A 23,309-nucleotide genomic window follows, 5' to 3' on the forward strand; every position below is an offset into this window, starting at 1 on the left:
ATCCGACACCGGGAGTGTGTAGTAATTGGGTGAACACTCCTTGGCGGCCCTTAATGACCGCCCAGGAAAGCGCGTTTCGTCCGTAGCGGCCGTCAACCCCCTGAAGGGAAGTACCCTGCTCTATCAGCATTGCGACCATGTCCGCTTTGCCCTGGAACGCAGCCCAACACAGAAGAGGCATACGGAGGGCGCCTTGCTCGACATCGCTGCCCGGATAGCGTAATAGTATCTTCACCATTTCCGGAGTGCCCCGACAGATAGCCATTCCCGTGATGGTAGTCCCTTTCAAGAAATCGTTACGCTCGGACTTTTGCGGGAGTAAGTCGGGCTTGCGTTGCAGGAAAAGCTCGAGGATATGTGGCCAGAACGTGTTTCCAGCCTTGTTTTGAAATTCGTGTTGAGCCAATATTACCATCTCCAAAGGTGTCGTGTTTAACACGCCCGGCGTATCAACTTTCGCGTTGTGGTCCATAAATAATTTCACAATTTCCAGGTTGCCTTTTATTGCGGCGCAGGCTAGGGGTGTCAATCCTTCACGAGTACTGACATTGACGTCAGCTCCATTCTCCAGCAACATGGCTGCATCCTCAAAGCAACAGTTAAATGCAGCGCTATGTAAAGCAGTAGGGCCATATGATCCTAGTCGGGCCTCCACGTCCGCTCCTCCTTCGATGAGACGCCTCATGATTTTCTGCCGCGCCTCAGCTTCCCATGAATTCTTGGGCTTTGTCTTAACGAGTGTAAAGAGCGGCGTAAACCCACCGGCATCTATCGGATTGACGTCGGGATTGTACTTTTCGAGCAGCAGGTTGACTGCTGCCACTTGATAGGTCTGGGCTGCGAGAGCAAGCGGCGTATGCCCGTCAGCATTGACAGCTTCAAGATTGGCTTGATGCTTCAACAAAAGCTCTAATGCCTCCAGGTTCTCGTCGTAGGCGGCCCAATGCAGCGGGACGAACCTGCTACCATCCGCATCCGTCTCGTTCACGTCCTCGCCGTTCTCCAACAACATGCGAACTATCTTCGCGTTACCACCCTCTGCAGCACAGGAAAGTGGCGTGCGTCCACCAATAGACTTTTTAACTTTCTCCTGGTCCCTTTCGGAGCCAACAATGCTGTTGAGGGCGTTCTTGTACTCTGATGCAATCATTAGAGTCTCCGCATAGCTAGTGCTGCCATCCATGGCTCTGATCCTCCGCCGTTTGGCTAGAAGATCAGACACAGTGTCCTCTTCCCTTAACAGACAGACCATTGCCAGGGCGAGCCGACTTTCACAATCTTCGGCGTCGGTCGTCAACCTGCCATTATCTTGCCGCCGAATGGTAAGCTGTTTCATTTTGGCCGACAGGGTCGAAACTGGGTTTGGCGACGACATAATGAGGCGATCAATGGATGGCAATAAATGCGTAATAAGCGAATTTTCTGATGCCTTGCTTTTGAAAGTTCAGTCTGATCATGATGGTATTCTTGAGTTGTGCTCTGATCGATCTATATAGCTTTGCTCGAGGCGCAAGGGAGTGCAACGGTTAGGCAACGGCTCCCTGGTGCCTGCCCCTGTGATACGTCAACTGCATCATGCCCCATCCCCATGCATAGATTGTGGAAGGCGTGGTTACCTGGCGGCTGATAGCATTTGCTGCCTGAAATTCCTCATATAGGTATTTTTAAGTGGCGAGTCGAGATTGTCAGAATCGGGGCACAGTCAATATTAATGAACATCTTGCCAAATATCTCTTATCTCACAATTACATGTACGCCTTGCGCACCTTTCAAAGTTTGAAGTCCCGCCTATCGACTACGACTCAACTCAATTCAATTCCACCGCTTATATCCAGCAGTTGCTCCTTGCTCGCAAATTAAGCCCTACTCATATTCACCTCAACTGGTAAGTTGTGGTTACCATCGCATCCAATGGACAACTTTACCAAGTGCTAATATTTTAAGTGCCTAAGATTGAAACGGATATCAGAGCATAGATTTACTGTTTATGCTGCTTTAAAAAGGCTAATTAGCTACCGAATTCGGCTGTTTCCAATACCTTTTCATGTACATAAACGTAAGATAATCTTACCGACTAGCTTATTTATATAGTTTCTCCCGCAGACAAAAGCCGAGGACCATTGACTAACAAGTAATGCTACGTCGAATCCTTCTAGATCAGGCTACACTGGAAAGCACTAATATATAAGCAATAATGTAATAATTCAACTATAAACCGTCCCAATACTCCACATTGATCCTCCGCACACAATAGCTATTCCGATAACTTCAAATGTATCCAGCAAGACCACAGACAACTGCGTATGACCTGCACAGCAGACCCACACCTCTTCCCCAAAGCATCTTCCTAAACCGCAATAGCAGCATCAACAAGAGGAGCCGCCTCCTCACGCTTAGAGCCCTTGGGCGCCTGGTCTGCAAAGTCCTTCGCACCGGTGTTGATGGCGTCAGAGATACCGCCAGCAATGGAGCCAGCCAGGCTCTGGAGATTCTCAGGGACCTTAGAGACGATCGTGTCGGACAGCTTCTTGGCAGCAGCCTTCTGCTGAGTCAGGTCGTTGTAGGTCTGCGTGCCCTTGCCGGCCTTGACGATGAGGCTCTTCTTGCCGTCCAGCTTGTTGATGACGGCGGTGATCTTGTCCTTAAGGTCGTTGACAGGGCCGGGGAGCCCCAGGGCGTCACCGCTGCTAAGGGCGGCCGTGCTGCTGACCTTGGTGTTGCCGTTGTTGATGGCCGTCACGAGGGTGTCGGAGGCTTGCTGGACCTTGGCGACGTCGCCACCGTTGTAAGCTTGGATAGCGGAGCCCAGGGCGTCGACCTTGGTGCCAATGCTGGAAAGGACACCGGTGATGGTGGGGAGGTCGCACTCCTGAACCGCGGTGGGCGCAGCGAGGGAGCCGGCGGCGAGGCCGAGGGTGAGGATGGAGAAGATGGAGAGCTTCATGATGATGGTTGAGATATGGGGATATGGATGTAATTAAGAGTTGGTAGTAGAGTTATGTTTGCTGATTGCTGCTGATGATGATAGGGATGATGATTGAAGGACAATTGAGCGACCTTTATATAGCTCTCTGGCTATGGCCTCATGGAGAGAATGCAAACTGGGAAAAGAACGACGTCGATGATTCTAAATTGCTGGCAAAGCCCGAATAGTAGGTCATCCCCCAACAAATGACGATGTGCAAACCCCTGAATTGTCAGTGATTTACAGGGACTGGATCACGAACGGTTAGAAAATGGCTGAATTTCCGGGGAAGTTGAAGCAGAGACCCAAAAAGCGGGTGTTTTGGAGCGTTTTCCGTTTGCTTAGTTGGAACTTTAAATGTTAATACAGAACCCCGTCCCACGGGGGTTGTTCACGAGGATCATACACTGATGTCGATCTTTATTTATAATTTAACCTTTTGCTTCAACTTACTGCCTGTGGTCCTGATTTTTTGGTTCGCACATCATCGCGGGAGTTTATTTTGCGGAGCTCGGGATCAACCGCCAAGTTATGAGCCAACCAACCCAGATCGAATGGTTTCATGATGTGGAGTTTGCGATTCTACACTCAATTTGATCCGTAGGGGTTTGGGTTTTGTTGGGAGCTTTGACCAACACCAATTATGAGATTGTTACATCCTGCTCCTAGCGGCTTCGTCGCAGGGAAGGGCGATTGCGGGATCACCTTTGATCCAATCACTACCAGGCGGCCTTTCTGGAGGACATGAATATTGTTACCGCCGATCAGGACTCCGGATTGTATCAGGGTGTGTTCATCAGTCGTGCTGCACTGGCGCTTCACGCCTATACAATGCTAAGCCACGGGGCGGTATCATTGGGAAAGGGAGCTGGAAGGTGGATGATATGGGCGGGATGGCGAGTTAGGGTACAAAGGAAGGGTAGCAGTGTTATTAGGTCCAGTCACGCTGATGGTTATATTTACAGCTGCTGGGCTTGTTCGACATAATGTTTTGTGTCCTTAGTGCAGATCTGTGTTTTACTCGCCTTCTGCTCGACAATGGGAGATTCTAGATTTTGTATATTGTTTATGATTGCATTTACGAATGGATTTATTTTTTTTTTCCTCCTTGGATCGCAGCTAGCTACATCAAAATAAATAACATGATTCGCTACCAGAGTTGGTGTATAGTGCAGAAAACCAGTTCGTCTCCCGAAAATGTCCACACGCATGCTACCTGGACGAGACCCATACCAAGCTCAATCAAAGTCGCGCATATCACTAAGACACACCTATACACAGATTCATTCAATTGTTATGATATGATCCTGATTGTTGTCAGACTTTGGGGGGTCATGATTGATTGGCGCCCTTCGAAGGCCGCTGCGTACTTATCTGGGGTGACGAGTACGCTCCCAGGGTCGTCCTGGTGTTGGCTCCTGTGGGCCGTTATCTGGATCCCAAATTAGGGGACAGCGAATTAGGGGACAGCGATTTATCGGCGGCCTTGCCAAAGGGCGTGCAAGTCTGGGATCACGAGTGTACTCCGGGTCGTACGAAGGTTGTTGTGCTTTTGGTTCCTCCGGACAGGTATCTAGTTCGAAACGTACGCGTTTCTTGGAGCTACCCTCCTTGCCAACCCGGTTTTTGTTGCCCTTTTCCACCTCTTTATCTTGCTTGTGTTTTAAATTGGCAAGGTCCAATTTCAACTTTTTATTCTCTTTTCGGAGTGCCCCAATCTTCTCAATCGCATCACGGGATACGTCGTTGCGCTCGTTTTGCAATTTCGCACACTCCAACAAAGCCGATACCCGATCCTCTTGGGCGCGAAGACAATCTTCCTGCAATTTCTTGACCAGTTGCTTCAACATTTCGATTTCATCGGAAGAATGCGCAATTGAACCGCTGGCTGCGAGCGAAGCTCGAAGCTCCGCGAGATCGCTTCGAAGCACGTTAAGGTGATCTTCAGTGAAATCGAATACTTTCTGTGGAAGTCGTTGAGGGTTTTCTGCAGAGGATTGAGCCCCTGCCAATTGTAGCACAGAGAATGTTAGTTCACAGGTCGGTTCACCAGGAGATTCAGCTGAAAGGGTTGGGATCATGGTGACTGAGTTGCTTCTACCTGCACGCTCTGGTTCAAACGCCATGTCAAGTTCGGGAGAGGCGCACATAGCCAGACGCAGATTCTCAGATATAATCTTTAAACGTGCATCACGAGCCTCAACATCCTCATCCATGATATAATATGGATAAAATGCTATCAGAGGAGGTATTTGTGGTTAGAAATGAAGACAACTTTCGAGAGAGAGGAAGGTTGTGAGGAAGAAGTGAGGAGCTGCACAGGAGAATCTGCTCGTCAAAGCCTTTTCTTGACAGTAGATGTGAATATCGCCATGGTGATAGATCGATTAGTCGTTCATTTGTACGTGTGAAGGGTTCCTAGCACCGGCGGGTCAGTTATAAGTATCAGTCATGTAGTTTGCTTGCTTCCTCTTTATCGTCATCCTTTCTGTACAACAGATCGTGACTGTTAGACCTGTTGACATCCCAAGTGAGTGACAAAAGCAAGCCCTGTTATCATAGAAGCACCTTACTTATCATATATTCAGCTCATCACAAGTTTGGAACGTGAATTCATCAATTCTAATTTCGAAAAGATCATCTGCGGACCAACAGTTTGAACTCCTGCAACCTGCATCGTCTCTGTTGAAATCGCGCATTTACCTACATAATTGCCTTCAGACCAAGACCAACCCAATGCCCAACAACATGAACGGACGCCCTGTTCAAGAGGCTCATATAGATGGAAATGAATCATCTGATACAATTGAAACATCCAGCAGTGTCACTGTTGGGCTGATGGAGAGGGAGATCAGGGACCAGATCATGGCCCTGCAGGGAAACAGGACGAATGAATTTGAGCAACAGCTCTATATCGAACCCTACACTGCTATAGAAGCGCAAGAGGGAGGAACCGAGGGAGGAACCGATTCGCATACGGCTCCTGTAGAAGAAGTTCCGCGCCGTCACGGTTCGGTTATCGACCTGACATCTATGCCCGCCCCTCTCGAAAAGGCTCTCGCCAAGATCAGATCGGCAGGAGTGCCAGAGGGCAAAGTTCTCCGCTGGCTGGTGACTTTGGCCCAATGGCGAAGCGACGAATTTGTCGCGGATGCTGTCGAGGATCTAGAGTTCTTTTTAGATTTGTTCAGACTGCGCTTGGAAACCTTTCGCAATGGAGCTGTTGCGAGAGATCCTAAGCTTCGCGCTGCATTGTGGCGCGCTGAGATGAACGCTTTGGATTCTCCTCTCCTCAAGAGGCCGCGGCGTGAATAGTACCCCTTCTAATGCCGGTACCTTTGATCTGTTCTCTTATGGAAGGTTATTACCCCTTTTTGGCTCTCGCAAGAGTATCTGTGTCTCGAATTGGCTCAACTACGCCTACTTTCTGCTTTTGTGTATCTGTTAGGGTTGCCTTCCTGAGACAAGAGACATAATCGCCAAACCTCTCGGTGTTCAATATCATTAGGGGAACATGACTGAGCACACGATGATAATACAATATATTGCTGTCAATGGGTTAGGGCGGGCTGTTGTCTGAAAGACTCTAGGGCCATATTTATTTAAGATACGGCTCTTGAGGTAGGTTTTGAAGCAGGGGATGTTTGTCTTCTTTCCTCTAAATTCATCTTCAAGGTTACTTCAGAATGGAGGCAGACAGTTATTGGGTTCGTCTTTCGTCCAGCTGGACTCATCTGCCGCATGGGTTTCTTCCCCTCTCATCACAAAGGCATGCAGATCTAGGAAAATGCAATAATCTAATAACCTTGGGTATCGTTCTTTTACTTGGTATGATTCTGGTCCTGGGTTGGATGGGTATCTCTCTCCAAAGGGAAGGAATTGGAGTATCCATCATCACGAGCAGTCATAGTTCCTTGGAAGGATTATATCGATATTAATTTCCACATTTAGCTCTCCCAAGTATCTGATATTAAGTAGTAGTAATAGGCGAGAGCCGGCAATGCTTCGAGAAATAGCTGTCAAAGGAGTGACTACATATACAGCCTTTATGGATATTGGTTTTGTAGCACGTATCCGATTTCAATACCTCAGATTAACAACTAAATCCCAATTATATCCTCACTTTTCGAAACATGTCCCTAATACTAACACCCGGTGTCCTTACGCATAAGAATAACAAAAGCAGAGACAACATCTATGTAGGCATCTATGTCCTTCAATAACCCGGAAGAAACCCCTGCACCCTCTCACAAAGCCTCAATCGCCTTCCTCAACACCTCCAGACTGCGATCACTCACTTCCTGAGCACCCTCGTCACTCTCAGCCATCGTGTCCCTCAACGCCCAGGCAACATCACTCCACCATCCCATCCCTACCAATCCACCTCCCTTCCTCCTCTCCAAACTCTCCTTCAACCGACTCGTATGCTCCCACTGCTTAGCAGCCACCTCTGCTCGCTCAATAACCTTGTCCGGAATGCCACACATCGCCGCACAATGCATACCGAAACTGCCCTCCGCAACGCCATCTTCAAGCTTATACAAGAACGTAACGCGGCGTTCCTCATCGTCAACGTGGATGCGCATACGCTTTGGTGCGATTTCAGGATGTCCCTCGAATTCGGCAGCAAGGGAGTGGTAGTGGGTCGCGAAGAAGCCGAGAGCGCCGATGTGCGTGGCCACGTGGTGCAGCACGGCTTGGGCGACTGCCACACCGTCGTAGGAGCTGGTACCGCGACCCAGTTCGTCGAGGATGACGAGCGAACGGGGTGTGGCTTCGGAAAGGATCTTCTTGGTTTCAGAAAGCTCGACGAAGAACGTCGATTGAGCTGCGAAGATGTTGTCGTTTGCGCCTAGACGGGACATGATTCGGTCCACTGGGGTGAGGCGCGCAGATTGGCAGGGTAGGTAGCAACCGATTTGGGCCATGATTACGGCAACGCAGGTCTACAGATTCCAGAGTTAGTCTAGGTCTTCTCAAACAAGCTATGGAAGGGACAGGGCTGGCTCACCATTCGGAGGACAGTGGATTTTCCGGCTGCGTTGGCTCCGGTGAGGAGGTCAATGTTCGCGTGCGTGCCTCCGAGCTGGACGTCGTTAGGGATGAAATCACCCACTGAGGAGATCAGGCACGGGTGGCGCAACTCCTCGAACTCGAGAACGCTTCGCTCGTCGTCCACAAAGACGGGTCGGCAGCTGGGCTGGCCGAGAGAGGATGAGGCCTTGGCTAAACTGATGAGACAGTCAAGCTGGGCTACAATACGGACGGCAGCAAGCCAAGTGGTGTAGTTTTCGTCAAATCGTGCATAGAATCGGCCAGCGACTTCTTTGACGATTTGACTGTGTGTTTCTTGAGCCTCCTGCAACTGGCGGATGAGCTTGCGCAGCTCCGGGAAGTAGTAGCGCTTGACTTGTTTCGTAGCAGACATTTGGTCCCAGTTCTTTGGGATGTTCTTGACTTTGATCGGCACCTCTAATTGGTAGATCTCTTTGCCGTTGTCCTTGTAGATGATAGCGGAAGATCCAAGCTCTTTGCGTACACGCTTCAGCAAGCTCTCCAGGTCGCGGTGGATTTGCTCAATGTTCTCCTGAGAGCTGTCAAAGTCTTCCTCAACACCGGGCTTCGGTACCAAGATGCCATTCTCCCTCGCCTTCGAACGATCAAAAGCAGTCTTCCAGTACTCGAGCAGGTCATTTAGGTCAGGCATTCCGCTGATTAACTGCCCAATGACACCTTCTCCTGCCGAGCCACTTTCCTTCAGTAAACTCATGGTGTACTCAATCTGCTCAAAGCCTTCTAGAACGCGCAAGAAGTCTTGGGCCTTGCAGTTCGCAGCATGGACGCGGGATATGAGTCGCTCCAGGTCAGGCATTTTGGTCAGCTGGGACGAGAATTGGTCCCGGACAGTAGGATCAGCATTGAGGGCATCCACGGCATCCAAACGAGCATTGATCTTATTTGCATCCACAAGCGGGTGGCATACCCACTGCTTGAACATCCGCTTACCAAAAGGTGTGATACAGCGGTTCAAAAGCTGGAACAAGGTGCCCTCAGAGCCGCCATCGAAAGAGTTGGAGAATATCTCCATGTTGATAAGAGTTTGACCATCCAGCACCAGGCTGGTAGCCTTCTTGATCGGATCATAGGCAGTGAAGTTACCAATGGTGATCAAGTCACGGTCGATCTTGAGGAGTCGGAGGTACTGCACCAAAGCACCGAATGCGGACATGACCAATTCTTTGTCGCGGGCTTCTCGGAGTGCCTCAGGCCAAGCTTGCAAGTTATCATCGTCCTGTGAGACGAAATACTCGCTCGCATCGAGCTCCTTTACCGTAATGTCAGCCTCCCAGAACTCTTTCACCGGCTTCAAGTGGTTCCAGAGCGTAGTCGGGCCAGTGTTATTCTTCAAGATGCGCAAAGCCTTCTGGGACACTGCAGACTTTTCCAAAAGAAGCTCCTGTGGTCGGGTCTGCGCGACAAAAGTCTCAAACTTCGTCATGTCAACATCGTCCACAAACTCAGACAGGAAAAATTGGCCGGTTGCAGTATCAACGAAAGCGATACCAAAGGCAGGCTTGTCATCGATTAGAGCCTCCTTGATAGCAACACAGTACGTAGACATGTCATCCTGCAGCATGGAGCCTTCCACAAGGGTACCGGCCGTGAGAACTGACGACAATTCTCTTCTAATGACTTTGTCTTCTTTACCTCCGCCCTTCTTACCATCACGTTCGCGCATCTCCTTGCCCAGGGCTGACTCAATTTGGTCAACACGAGCGATCTTGAACCCCTTTGCCACGAACTGGTTGGCCCAGTGATCCAAACTCATCTCCGGAACACCAACCATGCGCATGTTCACACGATCAGTAAGCTTTAGATCGAACAATTGATGTCCGATGGTAGCATCATTCTCATAAAGCTCGTAGAACTTGCCCTTCTTGAAGAAAACAACAGTATCCCAGAATTTCTGCTTGATCTCCCAGTATTGCTTCTCGAATGGCGAGAACTTGGTCCAAGCTAATGGTGGGATATATAGAGTGCGAGGATCATACTCGGGGTGGCCGATAGGATGCCCGTCAATGTCTCGGATATTTGCAAGCCAGGCATACCGTTGTTCAGGCTCTGTCACATGTGCTTTCTGCTTCGTGGCTCCCGATGATTTCTTTGGAGTAACCGGTGCTGTACGAGGCTGGCGTGGCTCGGAGCTCTCTGGGTCGTACGTCCACTTGAGAGCTGTACCGGCAGATGCGTCTGGTATGTCCAGGTCCAAGTCCTCATCAAATGATACAGGTGGTAAAGAGGAGGACTTGCTCTTCGGTTGGGTCGACGGTCTCTTGCGCTTCTTGGATGGTTTCGCTTCTTCGTCCGAATCGTCTGCAACAATGAAGTCGTCCATTTCTAGAACCAGTCAGAATAGCATGCAGAAATGTGGGAACAAAAACTCACCATCATCGGAGTAGCCCACATCTCCGCCATCGTTGAACTCATCATCACTTTCAGGAGACATCTTCCTTCGCTTGTTCCTGCTGTTGCGACTAGGGCGGAATATCTTCTCGTCGTCATCTTCGCCTTCGGAGTCGGATTCGACGTAATTGACCTGCTTCTTAGCCTGGAAGGATAAGTTGTCAGCACATCTGAAATATATGAATGCCAGGGTTCAGGTCCTTGCCCGTCGCGATGGAGACGCCGTCTTCACCTCGGATTTGCCATTCGGACTCTCCTGCAGCATCATGTGTTAGTCGCCAATGCCGATAACACACCGCTGTCTGCAAATCGCACCTGTGCATTATCATTCTGCTCATCCTCCTCCGGAATCACTAGGTCACTACTAGGCACCGGCTCCAATTCCTGCTTGAACTTGGGAACGCTCTTCTTCCGTTCCGCCGCGCCCTTGGCACCTCCGCGTCGCTGCTCTGAGACCCTCTCCGCCGGAGAAGAAGCAGGCTCCGCATTACGAGAAGTGGAGGGTGTGGATGGAGACGACTTCTGAAAGAACCCAAGAATTGACTTTTGGTTTTTCATGTTCTGGGTGCTGGACGTGGAACGTTTCAAGGCTCCGGTGGGCGGCGTCGCAGTCGTGGGAGAGGAGGCGGCGGGGGTTCCTCTAGCCATTATGGGGTATATTGTTATATATCAGGGGTAAGGTTGATGGTAGTTTATATCATGCTTTATAATAAAGAAATAGGCCCAATGAATGGGTCAATGGATTTAGGAATAACGGACGGAGGGGATGGACATCGGACAGGGTGAATCTGGGCTGGACAGTCCCTGGGGAGCGCAGCGAGAAACGGGCGTCACGCGTCGACGCGTTAAGTGGATTTCTGCCGCCGCCTTCTGCTTCGAGACTGACAGCCCGGCTGCTCCTCGCCCAATGGAAACCCGGTGGAGATCGGAGTATGGGGTAAACCGGAAGTTTAAATTCGATACATCAACTGGACGTGTAGTAGCATGGAAAGGGCGTTCAAAAACTCCTTGCAAATAGAAATGAAAATCAGGCGAAAGGGCCTGCATGATCAGTCAACACCGCCGCTGCCTGGCAGCTAAACACACTGCATCACAACATAGCTACCGTGAAGCTAGTCATTATACTGTTCCTTTCTTGCTACACGCTGAGATAAAGAATGTTGATCATCAGGTACAATTGGCATACATGGTATATATACATGTCTAAAAATACAATGAGGAGTGTATGGTCAAGTCAGAGCCTTTCAAGCCCAGCCAGAGGGCCATTAATTGCTGTTGCCGGTTTCCGGCGCTTCCATCTCCCACCCGGGCGCAGTGTATCCAGCCGCCCTGAATTCTTCATCGCTCACAATGGTCACGATCTTAAACTTCCACTTGCCCATCTTCAAAAAGAGCTTGTCTCCAATGACGAACTCCTCTGTCTTCGCCGCGGGCCATACCTTGATGGGAGTGAACGCAAGGTCGTCACTCATTTGCCCGCTATCTCCCGGACGACTACCGACATAAGCACCCCGGTTCTCAATTGCACGGTGGCCTTCACTCTTGGAAGCAACCAGCCCTGCGGACCAGAGGACTTTGTTGAGCGTCTGATTGTACACTAGAGACCGCGGAAGGGTGATGTTCACTTGGGGCATGTTTGCAAAGTTGGTCTGAGGGGCATATGGGTTTCCAGATTCTGGAGTAACAAAGCCGGCCGTTGGTGACTGGGGGCTACCACCGGTCGCGGGTTTCCGGGGTAGGGGGCTTGGTTCTGCTGTAGATAACCGTGGGCGGAAAAGCTGACGATGTTGAAGAGCGACCGCATCAGCCTCCGTCTTGCCATGGATCAGCTCGACAAACTCTGAAGCAAGAGCATGCTGGGCCACGCGCTTAGATGGATCTTTGTTTTGTTCCTCCATAATCTTAGCGATTTCGGGCAGCGGCAGAAAGGTGAACATCTTCAGGTAACGCTCGACAACGTCATCCGGTGTGCGAACGAAGAACTGCCATCCATCAGTTAGGCCATACTAGTTGTTGAGGTGATGTTTCATACCTGGTATAACTCGAAAGTAGAGGTCATGTCTTTGTCGAGCCAGACCGCGTTCCCAGCAGACTTGCCAAACTTCTCGCCAGACGGAGCCGTGAGCAAGGGAGTTGTGATACCAATAGGCCTATCGAGTTCATTCTTAAAGTCGAGGCGTTCCTCAGGTTCGGTCTGGTTCTTGCCGATCGACTTCACAGCGTCCATGCCAAAGAGAATATTCCCGTATTGGTCCGAGCCGCCAACCTGAACCTGAACACCCTTCTTAAAGAGTACCCACCAGTCCCATGCCTGCATTAGGGGGTAAGTAAACTCGGCAAAGGACATTCCATCTCCCTTGGACAGCCGGTTTTTGACCCTATGTTCGTGAGCGTCACCCTGGCGAAAATTGGGGCACGAGTGGACTTACGTATCCCGGCCCATCATAGGTCCGAGGCGGGTGTGAACGCCTAGGTCCCGAAGCAATTCTATGACAGGCATCGAATTCCACCAGGTGTTGTTGTTGACAAGGGCACGCCGCCAGTACTTATTGACGTAGCCATGTCTTCGGCCATACACATCAATGCTGTGGCCCAGCTTCTTAAGCTGCATATGCATGCTCGCCATGTTGGCTTTGCGAACGGATGAGTGAACTTGATCCCGGCTTTTCAGTCGTCCTGTTGGGTCACCGAAGCGAGCGGTAGCACCACCAAGCTGCGAGATATTAGCCATGCTCCGTTATTACCCATCCATGCGCATATGACTGACCAGAAATGTGACCGGCAAGCCCCAGACGTAGCCCCAAGCCAAGATCATAAAAGGCAGCATATGACCAACGTGTAAAGACGGGGCGGTAGGATCCACGCCAGCGTACATGCCAACTCGCCGTTGCGTGAAGAGACGGTCTAACGTTTCTCGTTCTCTGCATTTGATTAGAGGGTCCAATTAGCCAACCACCGTCATTTTTTGTCAATATATGTATGTTATTTTGAGATCACCTACCCAACAACATCGTGCAAAAGTCCCCGCTCCTCAAGGTGTTGTGCAAAGCTCTTCCTCTTTCCTGCTTCAATCTCGTCCGCAAAGTCACTCCATTCCTTTTTGGCCTCCAGCTGTTTCTGCACATACTTCCGCGAGATCCAACGTCTTTGATCCGATGCAATTTGGAATGCTGGGCATCTAAGCATAGGGCGAATGCTGCTAGAGGGCGATTGGTTCATCTGCAACGCTTCTGCGGTCCGCGCATAGTTGCGAGCGCCGCATAATGTTTTCTGTTGTAAAGTCTTCGGTACATGGAGGCGTACCGCGCGCGGCAGAGCCCCTGTGTATGGCCTCATGATACCAGATAGCAGACAAGTCAACCAATGGCTGCTTGTGACTGACTGGCTATGGTATTACGCGAGAATGGCAGATCACTCAACAGGAAAATTACCTCCGATAAGAAGCCGATCAGTTGCGCCGCGACGGAGAATTGTTGACGCGGAGCTCATTGCCCCTTACCGCCATATACACCGCCTAGATTGGCAGAACCTTTCCCAAAATACCCGGAGCTAAGCGGAGTTAAGCAATACGCTCCTGCAATCAACTATTTGGTTGTCGACTATTTAATATAAGCAACCACATCCTAATCTCTTACCTTTCTGGCCTCTCATGCAACTCAGCTTCCAGCTTTGCCTTTGCCAACCAGGGCAGTTACTTATAAGCTGTCATTTACTGCTCCAGCGCAAGTGATCACGAGCATATTTTACAATGCACTGGCATTCCGATATATATTTTGACAGCTACTATATCACCCATCACTAAAAAACTACCGGACCACACAAACTGTACAGCACCAGGACTACTAAGAAGGCCTGAGGACGTCATCGTGGATTGTTACATGATATGTTTATTCTCTCAAAATCGTGCGATACCCAACACTTAAATCCCGTCAAGCCAGTATGCAGCAGAGTGTTTCTAAGAAGCTTGCCCCGGAAAGTATTAGCTGCAGGTCCAAAATGCGGGGAACCAAAATGCCGAAGAACCAAAGCCCATGGGAATCACCTCGGCCGAGTTCGGGCGAGCTCACCCGGCCAGGATATAACCTTCTGTGATCGCTACATTCTCTCTTATGGCATAAAGGATTGTGGCACCTGGCTGGTTACTTTCCAAATGTCAATTGTGTAGTTGTCACATGTGTCTAGCCATGCCGCAACCTATGCGACAGACCCAGCGAGTTCCCCGAACATGCATGCAATGTGCTCGGAGAAAGATCAAATGCTCCAAGAAAATACCATGCGAAGAGTGCATCCGCCGCGGTGATAGTGTTGCCTGCAAGCGTGAGATTGTCAGGGTTCATGGCAAGGTCACCGTGTGAGCCCACCGCATTCTTTTCTGTCTCAAGCCCAATTGCTGCATGGTCCAGTAAACTGATATTATGCAAAACATAGTGCAGTAGACGAGGAGACACGAATCGATGATTCAGACGCAAAATCGAACCTTGTGCGAGAGAACATCAGCCTCAAAACTCGCATCAGGCAGCTAGAATCCGTACTCTCTCGGCCTGAAACGCTGAAACTTGAGGCGGATATCTTCCGGCTATCTCCTGCTGCAGGAAATCCGCAATCTTCGGACAAGATTCTGAACGATTTTCAGAGTCTACCGTTTGGACTTTTGGTGGAAGCGTCACAAGTCCCCCGGAGCACATTTCATCCAAGGGACGACCACTTACTACTTGTATTACCAGATCGGCATTGGAGCGAAACGATTGTGCGGTTCTCTCTGGATCATTTCGGATGGGTTCATTGTGCTCTAGATGCTTCAGGGTTTATGGTTGACCATTCTTCGTTCTGGGACCACCTAAGCCACGGCAGATTAAACAACCCAAGGAACCATGCCTGGATTGCGGTGTATCTTAGTGTGTTGGCCGTAAGTTCCCGTCAGGCTAGAGAAAGCTCAAGGCTCATTTTTCGATAGACAGGAGTATATTTTATGGGAGAGGACAATATTTGCAAGGTCCGCTTTCTCCAAGAGTCACTCCCTTCTTACAAGCCATCGCTCCTAAGCAGAGTACCCACGGAGCTATGCCGTACCTGGTGCGAAGCCGCTCTGAAGGAGCTCAACTATGCCAACTACTTGAGCAAGCCCAGTATTTCGACTGTACAGACACTGGTGATTTTGAATATCGTACACAAGAATCTTGGCGAGTCATGTCGCGAATATACTCTACACGGTCTTGCGGTCAATATTGCCCGCTTGATTGGAATTGATCGTCTCGGAGGACGTCACGCGCGACAAAATACCTCGCCAGTAAAAGACACAGGGCTCATTCGGAAAGATGAAAATGTTTACCGCAGGCTTTGGTGGACCTTGGTGATCTGTGACTGGTACGTCGTCTGGTCATTTTGTGTTGGATTTCACTAAGCTAAGCTCAGGATGACTGTATGGTCGCGTCCAATTTCCATACACCCGGACTCCTTCACAACCGTGCTAGAAACAGAAGATAACAAGGAAATGTCTCCCACTTTACCTGGTGGCGAGAAAGTCCCATCCCCATATGAGTACCATAAAGCAATGGCCCAACTCGCCGCCACCATGCAGAATCACGCCAGATCCATTAAAGAATGGACGACGGCGACTGTTCAAGCCTCCTTTGAGGAGCTCGACGCTGTAGCTTCTTCTTTTCCACCACATCTCTCCTACCCTGGAACCGATGAACCCATGCTTCAAATCGAACAAGGGTTTGAATGGATTTATGTTCAACGCTACCTGATCTTCAATTGCTTGGACTGCTGGCACATAAACCTGTGCGTTGCTCTAATACCTCATTTACTCAGCAGCCCCTCTAGTACAGAGAGTGATGTGCAGCAAAGCGGCATTTCATGCGCGAAAGCGATTCTGTCTCGGCGATACCATGATCCATGTCCCCATTTCCATAAGTTCTGGGCAACAACATGCTCCACTGTCACGGCTGCTATATTTCTGGCTCTGGATCTAATATGTTTTCGCCAGCACCGATCATCTGCTGAAGTGGCCGAAGAAAAGGCTTTGATATTGTTCGGCATCTATCTCCTGGAGCGAACATGTACAGATACACGACACGACGCCTTAGTGATTCTGCGCCGCCTTGTTGAGCTATCTGACGTTATACGATCGAGACAAATCATCGACCAGAGGGTGTTCGTCCGGCTCATGAAGCTTGTCGCTTCTCCCAAACTATGGGCTTCATTTCCCGACACAGAGGTCACGTTAAGATTTCTTTTTGCGGACCCGTCGTCGACCGGAGAGGCGAGCAAGCCGGTATTAGACAATGACGAGCACATGCAAAGCGCGGATCCTAGTCCCGCTACGTATGGAGATATACTACCGAACACTCTGAGCCGGTTTGCGACAATGGCCGGTGAGGCAGGAGACGAATTCCCACTCGCAGATGATCTCTTTTCATCTGAGCTCATAGACATGTCGCTCCCCTGGCTGGACCCTGGGTGTCTCATGACATTTCCAAATGAGGTGTCCCTCTAATAGAGTGCACTATAGGCTTGATGTCTGTTCACAGTCACGAATGAATCAACACTTGTATATACTGCATCCAGTCTCAAAGTCAAATCACATAGCTAGATCAGACCAACCTAGATAAACAAAACAATACTACACAACCTAATCAAAACTCCGCAGTCCTCCCATCAACCGCATATTTCATCGTAACCTTCCTAATCCACCACCCAAAGACGAAAATTGGTATTCCCAGCGCAGCCACAACACCGGCAATAATCGCACAAATATCAAAAGCACCCTGAAACCCCTGCTCTGTGATAAACTTCGTAACCCCAAACGAGATCCCAAACGAGATAAACCCACGGATGGCACAAATCAGAACCAGAATCGGCGCTGCCCGCTCCGCATAACTGTCCAGAGAATAAGTATACCCATTAAGAATGATCCCAATATAGGCAAAATATAACCCGCTAAAGGTAGTGGTGATTGCCCAGGGAGACCACTCCGTCGGGTGAGATGCAGCACGGCCAAATATAACGCACGAGATAAGCAGTACGACAATAGGCAATAGCATAGGGATAAGTCGGACCTCAGACTCAACGGTGCCGTTCTCTCGACGCCTTGCGACCAATTTGTATAGCTGGTCGCCGCCGTAGCCGAGAACGGGAACCATTATCATTGCGACCACGATTTGTCCGCCCTGGACTAGACCTAGGCTTGTGGTTGGGTAGTTGTATGGAGGGGCGCCGAGGACAGAGGCGTACTCTGTCACTCCGATAACGTAGATTCCGAGTGAGACGCTGTTCATGAGGACGACCCAGAGGATGTTGGGGAATAGGATGCATTGTCCCATTTGTTTGTAGCATGTTAGGGCTTCTTTCCAGTTTGCGGGTGGGTGCATGATGGCTAGAGTATGTTTCCAGGTTCGTGCTTTGTAGTTGATGAAGTCGAGTGGAACGCGGTTCTTGGTGGTTGCATGAAGGATGACTTGTTCTTCTCCCTCGTGGTGGACGTGCACTTCCCCTTCGAAAGCATCGGTGGGTCGGTCGTAGCGGGATTCTGGCACGAGGGTAAATGCGCTGATGAAGACTAGCCCGCTGGCGATGGAGAATACCCCGTACCACCATCTCCAGCCGAGGCTGCTTACTAGGTAGGATGTTGCGATGGTGAGGGCGGCTGTGCCGATGGATTGGATCGCGCTGAACCAGGCGAGGCGGCTGCTGCGTTCGTGGACGAAGTGGATTTCCTGGATAGCTTTGGTTAGGGTCTTCGGCTTGTAAAGTGTGAGGTGTAAGGGGTCGGTAATGGGGATGTACCTGGATAATAAGCGGACATAAAGCCTCTGACTGCCCTGCTGCCAATGACAACACATCTCTGCCCGCTATATGCGATCCAAGACTCGTGCTCGCAGCACACCAGATTGATCCCACGGTTAGGACCAATGCAGATGCCAGGAATACTGGGCGTCTGCCAATTGCCATGGCGAGTGGCATAGCGATGACATTACCGATCCCCATGAAGAGGGTTGGGTAGGTCATTAGATCGTCGGTGTGGGGATTGTAGTCGTAGTAGGATTGCATTAAAGTGACGAAGGGACCCATTCCGGAGGTCATCAGGACGCCCAGAACGGAGACTGATATGATTGTGTTAGATGGTCTCTTGGTTTGTGCGAGAGATGAGGAAATGGAGGCGTACACAATCCCAGCACGAACGTGATTACCCATTTTTGCCATTGAGGGTAGTTCAAGGGGTCTGCACCACTCTTCATCAGCTATATGATCTTTTAGAACATGTTGTGAAGGAAGTCAAACCTCTTGGATCTGGAGACGGTGTCGGAATCAACACTATTTCCCCATCCTCGACTAGTTTCACTGTGCCGGTTGGGTTACTGCCTTTGCCATGACGCTTTAGGGATTTATCCATAGCAAGTTCATGGTGCGTTGCGTCGACGTCCTTGTCATCCATATTGCGATGTGCAGACATTTGTCTTGTGCGTGTAGGAGCTGTGTCCCACCACAGTTTATCAATGAAAGACCAGGGAGGAATTGGACTAAGGACCGCTTCCTTCCGGCCTTGATATGCTGTCCATCCTGACGCTATCCACTACCCCATGGGGTAAAACTTGTCTTCGTAATGGAGTCTAGTTCATTAGCCACATCGTGTCCGAGCGTGGAGTTGGCATGAAAACGTGGAGCCGAAAGTATGTTTTAATGGAAGATAATGGTGAAGAAGTGAGGGAACCAGCGAGATGGGAGAATCTCGCCCGAGCTCACCCGGGCGGAGGTGCGCGTGCCGCACGACGGCAATGGATGATGTTGCCGTAACCGAATCGCGAATACTGATCACATTGATAGCTCCCAGGTAGGTGTTAGGTGTAACTTATGGGTTGGATATGGGTTGTTTTAGGTCGTGGAGAGGTTTGTGTGGTGCTACAGCTGGGTGTATATGCAGTGTTCTGCATAGTAGACACTTGTCTCGCATCAGATGGCTTACGATATCATCATAGTGCATTCATAACAAGAGGAGTGAAATTGTAAGATAACTAAGACTACAAGCTACTAGTATGGCTTCACCCCTGCCAACTGCAACAATCTCTCACTTCTCACCGGTTTGGTAAGAGGTTCGTCCCTCTCCAACGGATCCACTACTTCCTCCCCATCCACCTTCACCATCGCCTTCCCATGTGTATACAAGTTAGTATGCGGCCAGTGTGTAGTTGTCTCATATCCCTCGAATAATTCCTTCTTCTTCTCCCGATCCTCCTCGCTCATCCATGCCGCCGGCGTATACGTAGCATAGACAATAGTCCGCACTACATCCGAGGTCCCGAACTGAGCCCAGTGCATCTGTCTCGAGTCCCAGAGAATCAAGTCTCCAGGTTCAGCGCAGACCTTGATCAATTCGCATCCACGCTCGCGGTACCAGTCCAGATCCTTGTCAGAGAAGGGGTGGAAATCCTTATGTTTGGCGGTGCGCCAGGGGGTGGGACCAGTGACGGGGTTCTCTTCGAAGAATTGGTCAAAGAGCGGTGCAGAACCCTTCATTACGATGAGCCCACCATCGTCGGGGCCCGCGTTGGAGAGGTTGACGATGCCCTGAACACAGACCAGACCTTTGCGCTCGGGCGCTTGGTCGCAGTGTGGCCAGGGCTGGGAGTCGTAGGTGCCAACGATGGATTGAGGGAGAGTAATGTTCACCGTGTCGAAGGACACGACAAGTTCGTCGGTGCCCCAAAGCTTAGCGAAGGGAGCAATCACACCAGGCTCACTGTAGTTGTCGTTTAGCCAGATGGACCCCTACCAAGAGGAGGAATGAGAGAGGCAACTTACCATCGGACGTCCCAGACATATTTCTCGTGCGCAGCTGAGAAGTGCAGGTACATGCCACCCTTCCAGCTCTGTGGGAGGTTTTCCTTCTTCCAGGTGGACTTGTCGTTGCGGTCAAAGCCAAGGCCGAATGATTCAAGCCAGGTCAGGGCTTCGCTCTGGTATTCGCTAGCGCGCTCCTTGCTCAGCACGCCTTTGATGACAGCGTAACCGTCGCGAAAGAAGTCGTCACGAAAGTCACCATAGTGAGGCTGCTGTGTCTGGATGGACTGAAGCTTTCCCGGGGCAGGGGATGGGATGGGCTCCGGACTGTCGACACGGGAGGGTGCCATGTTTAGAGCTCTTTAACTCGTTATTTGTTGACTTTAAGATATGAAGTATAGACTCCTCTGAAGGAAGGAAGAAACCGCACTTTGAGATTGAACAGTCTCGGTGACGTCGAGGGCTTTGGCGGCCAGAGGAGCCTTCGCGCGCTTTTATCCTGCAACTGGACCTTCAGCTAGGTTAATTGACCCGAAGTTATCCCTTACACACGGCCGAGCCCATCCTCATCCGAGATATAAAACGCCACTCCCATGGCCGAGTCACTGTAGCCGAACTCATAAGTTGCCGAATGGTCAGCAGGTTCGAAACGAACATACAAACTCGCCCGAGCTCGGCCGTGCTGGGGGTATAGCCGCAACAACAGACCCGACAACGCGCCATGTCCACAACCCGACAATCTGAGAGAAAAGCAAAAGCCGATGTTGATTTGTAACTTCACGCTTAGTATTCAGTGAAGACACTTAGTGGGGGGCGCGTGGCATTGCTCATAAGGAGCTCGGAAACTCTGACATTGTCGTCTACACTGCAATCAATACTTTTCAATATGCCTTCTCCGGTACCTGTTGCGACTCGTCCTATTGACAAGCCCACCGTGGGCAGAAACAACTATCAGCCGTTTGGATTTCGTGAAGAGGTCCTACCCAAAGGCTGGAACAAAGATGGCTCACGTCCCTTGCCATGCGACATCCATGCGTCGCACGACGTGGGTATCCAGGTTCGCGATGGAAGCACATTATATTGCGACATCTATCGTCCTACAGACACCACCAAGCCTGTGCCGGCCATCTTAGCATGGAGCCCCTTTGGGAAGAAGTTCAATGGAATTAGCATGTTGAAATTCCTCCCTTGGGGTCTAGGGATCCCGCAAGGCGTGCTCAGCGGCCTGGAGAAATTCGAAGGCCCTGATCCAGCTGAGTTCGTGCCTCGCGGCTTTGCAATCATCAACGTTGATGCTCGTGGATCTGGCGATTCAGATGGCACGGTGGGGATTATGGGCACCCAGGAAGCCGAAGACGGCTACGACGTGATTGAGGCCGTGGCTAAAATGCCCTGGTGTAATGGAAACGTGGGCCTGGCAGGAAACTCACACTTGGCCATCGTCCAGTGGTTTATCGCTGCGTTGCAACCGCCATCACTCAAGGCCATTGCTCCATGGGAGGCATGCGGTGACCTCTATCGTGAGCAATTCGTACGAGGGGGAGTCTTCGATGCTGGTTTGTTTGATTTTATCATCGATCAAAACATCCAGGGTCACGGAGGAGTGGAAGACTTTCACGAGATGTATCGCCGATATCCATATGCGAACAGTGCATACTGGAAAGATAAACGACCAGATCTCAGCCAAATTAGCATACCCGCTTACATTACAGCATCGTACACCAGTTTTGTGCACACAATGGGATCACTGCGCGGATGGCTCCAGACTCAGTCATCCGATAAATGGCTGCGACTCTGTCCATGGCAGGAGTGGTACGATATCTGGAATTGCAAAGAATCTGCTTCTGAACTCGCATCTTTTTTCGATCGCTATCTGAATGGCACCGACAATGGATGGGAAAAGACACCCAGGGTGCGGACTACCATTCTGCGATTCAATCAAGACCCGCTATACAACATCGCAGAGGAGAACTACCCGATTCCACGCACCGAGTATCGCAAGATGTACTTTCACCCAGAAGGCCATCTCAGCCACGACGCTCCCAGCACGGCTTCATCAGTCTCATACAACTCAGAGAAATACCAAGACTGTGCGAGCTTCACCCACACTTTCACCAGTCGAACGAGGTTAGCGGGTATTCCGAAAGCAGTGGTGTACATGTCATGTCCAGACTTTCATGACCTGGACGTGTATGTCCTGATCAGGAAGCTTGACGCGCAAGGAAAGGCTCTGCTCAATCTCAACATTCCGTGGTCGTCGATAGCGAAATTTGGTGTCAGCCCAGACAGTGTTGACAGCATTTCTCCTCGGGAGAAGAACAATCTCATGTTCCATGTCGGGTCCTTGGGGATCTTGCGGGCTTCACGTCGAGCCATTGATCCGACCAAGTCAATTCATGAGAACTTCCCCTTTCACCCACATGACCGCGACGAGTACATCACTCCTGGAGATATTGTGAAGCTCGAGATCGGCATATGGGCGATGGGAGTGGAGTATGAGGCAGGGGAAAGCGTACGCGTCGAGGTGCATGGAAACAGTCCATTGCTGCGGGGAGAGTTCAAGGAAGATGGGGAATTCCAGGAACTGGCATCACATGGAACACACGTGCTTCACTTAGGAGGCGAACATTCTTCGCATATTGTTCTGCCATTTGTATGACCGAGCATGATGCATCTACTACAGCAACATAGACATACAAGCTAGCTTGCAGATAACCAGGCTACTATCAAGCATAGATTGTTGAAAAGACATATTCGAATTTAATTGTTCCGTAACTAAACATGGCCTGGGACGATGCAGTAGAGCCCAGTCATAGGCGCCATCAGCACCAGTAAGGGTCATAAAGCACCGACTCTCCTCCAGGTATAACACCACCAAGTAATGTGTGAATCAGAGATGCCTTAATCGCGTCCGTTAAGTAACAAGGTTGGTGTGCCGGACGCCTATTTCATCCCACTCTCAACCAGAACCCATCAGCCCTTTAGCCCCGAAAGGAGAGCCAGAAGGGCTCCAGGAAGAGAGATGGGTTCATATAGAACACACTAGGCTTTCATCATCTGCAATCTCATGTTAGAAAAGGGCATATTGGGAGTCAAAAGT

General features: G+C 50.3%; 8 protein-coding genes across 8 annotated transcripts; 3 read left to right on the forward strand and 5 right to left on the reverse strand.

The window, feature by feature from the left end:
• Window positions 1-2,347: 2,347 nt before the first annotated feature.
• On the reverse strand, window positions 2,348-2,944 carry BO85DRAFT_438947 (cell wall mannoprotein 1 family protein; the record flags this gene model as incomplete). The annotated part of the gene is made up of 1 exon (XM_025658692.1): window positions 2,348-2,944. One exon carries the CDS (start codon window positions 2,942-2,944, stop codon window positions 2,348-2,350), a length of 597 nt encoding a protein of 198 aa, XP_025515015.1.
• A 1,207-nt stretch (window positions 2,945-4,151) lies between these two features.
• On the reverse strand, window positions 4,152-5,321 carry BO85DRAFT_520553 (uncharacterized protein). Its single transcript, XM_025665145.1, has 2 exons — window positions 4,336-5,321; window positions 4,152-4,272 (listed from the first exon to the last, which is right to left on the reverse strand). Exon 1 carries the CDS (start codon window positions 5,179-5,181, stop codon window positions 4,336-4,338), a length of 846 nt encoding a protein of 281 aa, XP_025515016.1. The 5' UTR covers window positions 5,182-5,321; the 3' UTR covers window positions 4,152-4,272.
• A 116-nt stretch (window positions 5,322-5,437) lies between these two features.
• On the forward strand, window positions 5,438-6,443 carry BO85DRAFT_32044 (uncharacterized protein). The gene is made up of 2 exons (XM_025655427.1): window positions 5,438-5,495; window positions 5,554-6,443. Exon 2 carries the CDS (start codon window positions 5,702-5,704, stop codon window positions 6,278-6,280), a length of 579 nt encoding a protein of 192 aa, XP_025515017.1. The 5' UTR covers window positions 5,438-5,495; window positions 5,554-5,701; the 3' UTR covers window positions 6,281-6,443.
• A 581-nt stretch (window positions 6,444-7,024) lies between these two features.
• On the reverse strand, window positions 7,025-11,230 carry BO85DRAFT_449813 (mismatch repair ATPase MSH6). The gene is made up of 5 exons (XM_025660241.1): window positions 10,745-11,230; window positions 10,635-10,685; window positions 10,412-10,574; window positions 7,977-10,363; window positions 7,025-7,911 (listed from the first exon to the last, which is right to left on the reverse strand). The coding sequence occupies exons 1-5, from the start codon at window positions 11,075-11,077 to the stop codon at window positions 7,213-7,215; spliced, it is 3,633 nt and encodes a 1,210-aa protein (XP_025515018.1). The 5' UTR covers window positions 11,078-11,230; the 3' UTR covers window positions 7,025-7,212.
• Window positions 11,231-11,588: 358 nt separating this feature from the next.
• On the reverse strand, window positions 11,589-13,850 carry BO85DRAFT_398335 (tyrosine--tRNA ligase MSY1). The gene is made up of 5 exons (XM_025657054.1): window positions 13,431-13,850; window positions 13,197-13,350; window positions 12,859-13,142; window positions 12,462-12,807; window positions 11,589-12,411 (listed from the first exon to the last, which is right to left on the reverse strand). Exons 1-5 carry the CDS (start codon window positions 13,763-13,765, stop codon window positions 11,695-11,697), a joined length of 1,836 nt encoding a protein of 611 aa, XP_025515019.1. The 5' UTR covers window positions 13,766-13,850; the 3' UTR covers window positions 11,589-11,694.
• A 371-nt stretch (window positions 13,851-14,221) lies between these two features.
• Window positions 14,222-16,928, forward strand: BO85DRAFT_496002 (uncharacterized protein; the record flags this gene model as incomplete). The annotated part of the gene is made up of 4 exons (XM_025663948.1): window positions 14,222-14,780; window positions 14,858-15,335; window positions 15,384-15,793; window positions 15,842-16,928. Exons 1-4 carry the CDS (start codon window positions 14,602-14,604, stop codon window positions 16,926-16,928), a joined length of 2,154 nt encoding a protein of 717 aa, XP_025515020.1. The 5' UTR covers window positions 14,222-14,601.
• A 139-nt stretch (window positions 16,929-17,067) lies between these two features.
• BO85DRAFT_421972 (MFS transporter) lies at window positions 17,068-20,559 on the reverse strand (the record flags this gene model as incomplete). The annotated part of the gene is made up of 5 exons (XM_025657951.1): window positions 17,068-18,217; window positions 18,318-18,534; window positions 18,597-18,672; window positions 19,508-20,168; window positions 20,231-20,559. 5 exons carry the CDS (start codon window positions 20,557-20,559, stop codon window positions 17,068-17,070), a joined length of 2,433 nt encoding a protein of 810 aa, XP_025515021.1.
• A 536-nt stretch (window positions 20,560-21,095) lies between these two features.
• Window positions 21,096-22,940, forward strand: BO85DRAFT_421975 (CocE/NonD family hydrolase; the record flags this gene model as incomplete). The annotated part of the gene is made up of 1 exon (XM_025657952.1): window positions 21,096-22,940. One exon carries the CDS (start codon window positions 21,096-21,098, stop codon window positions 22,866-22,868), a length of 1,773 nt encoding a protein of 590 aa, XP_025515022.1. The 3' UTR covers window positions 22,869-22,940.
• Between the last annotated feature and the right edge of the window lie 369 nt (window positions 22,941-23,309).

The sequence above is a fragment of the Aspergillus piperis genome, assembly GCF_003184755.1.
Source record: "Aspergillus piperis CBS 112811 unplaced genomic scaffold BO85scaffold_10, whole genome shotgun sequence".
In the NCBI taxonomy this organism is placed as follows: Eukaryota; Fungi; Ascomycota; class Eurotiomycetes; order Eurotiales; family Aspergillaceae; genus Aspergillus; species Aspergillus piperis.

Coding starts and splice junctions, on each gene's coding strand:
- BO85DRAFT_449813 (XM_025660241.1), bottom strand. CDS start 11,077: ATGGCTAGAGGAACCCCCGCCGCCTCCTCTCCCACGACTGCGACGCCG. Junction 10,686..10,744: donor AGCAGAATGATAATGCACAG/GTGCGATTTGCA, acceptor ATGATGCTGCAG/GAGAGTCCGAATGGCAAATC. Junction 10,364..10,411: donor TGTGGGCTACTCCGATGATG/GTGAGTTTTTGT, acceptor GACTGGTTCTAG/AAATGGACGACTTCATTGTT.
- BO85DRAFT_398335 (XM_025657054.1), bottom strand. CDS start 13,765: ATGAGGCCATACACAGGGGCTCTGCCGCGCGCGGTACGCCTCCATGTA. Junction 13,143..13,196: donor GCTTGCCGGTCACATTTCTG/GTCAGTCATATG, acceptor AATATCTCGCAG/CTTGGTGGTGCTACCGCTCG. Junction 12,808..12,858: donor CCTATGATGGGCCGGGATAC/GTAAGTCCACTC, acceptor TCACGAACATAG/GGTCAAAAACCGGCTGTCCA.
- BO85DRAFT_520553 (XM_025665145.1), bottom strand. CDS start 5,181: ATGGATGAGGATGTTGAGGCTCGTGATGCACGTTTAAAGATTATATCT.
- BO85DRAFT_32044 (XM_025655427.1), top strand. CDS start 5,702: ATGCCCAACAACATGAACGGACGCCCTGTTCAAGAGGCTCATATAGAT.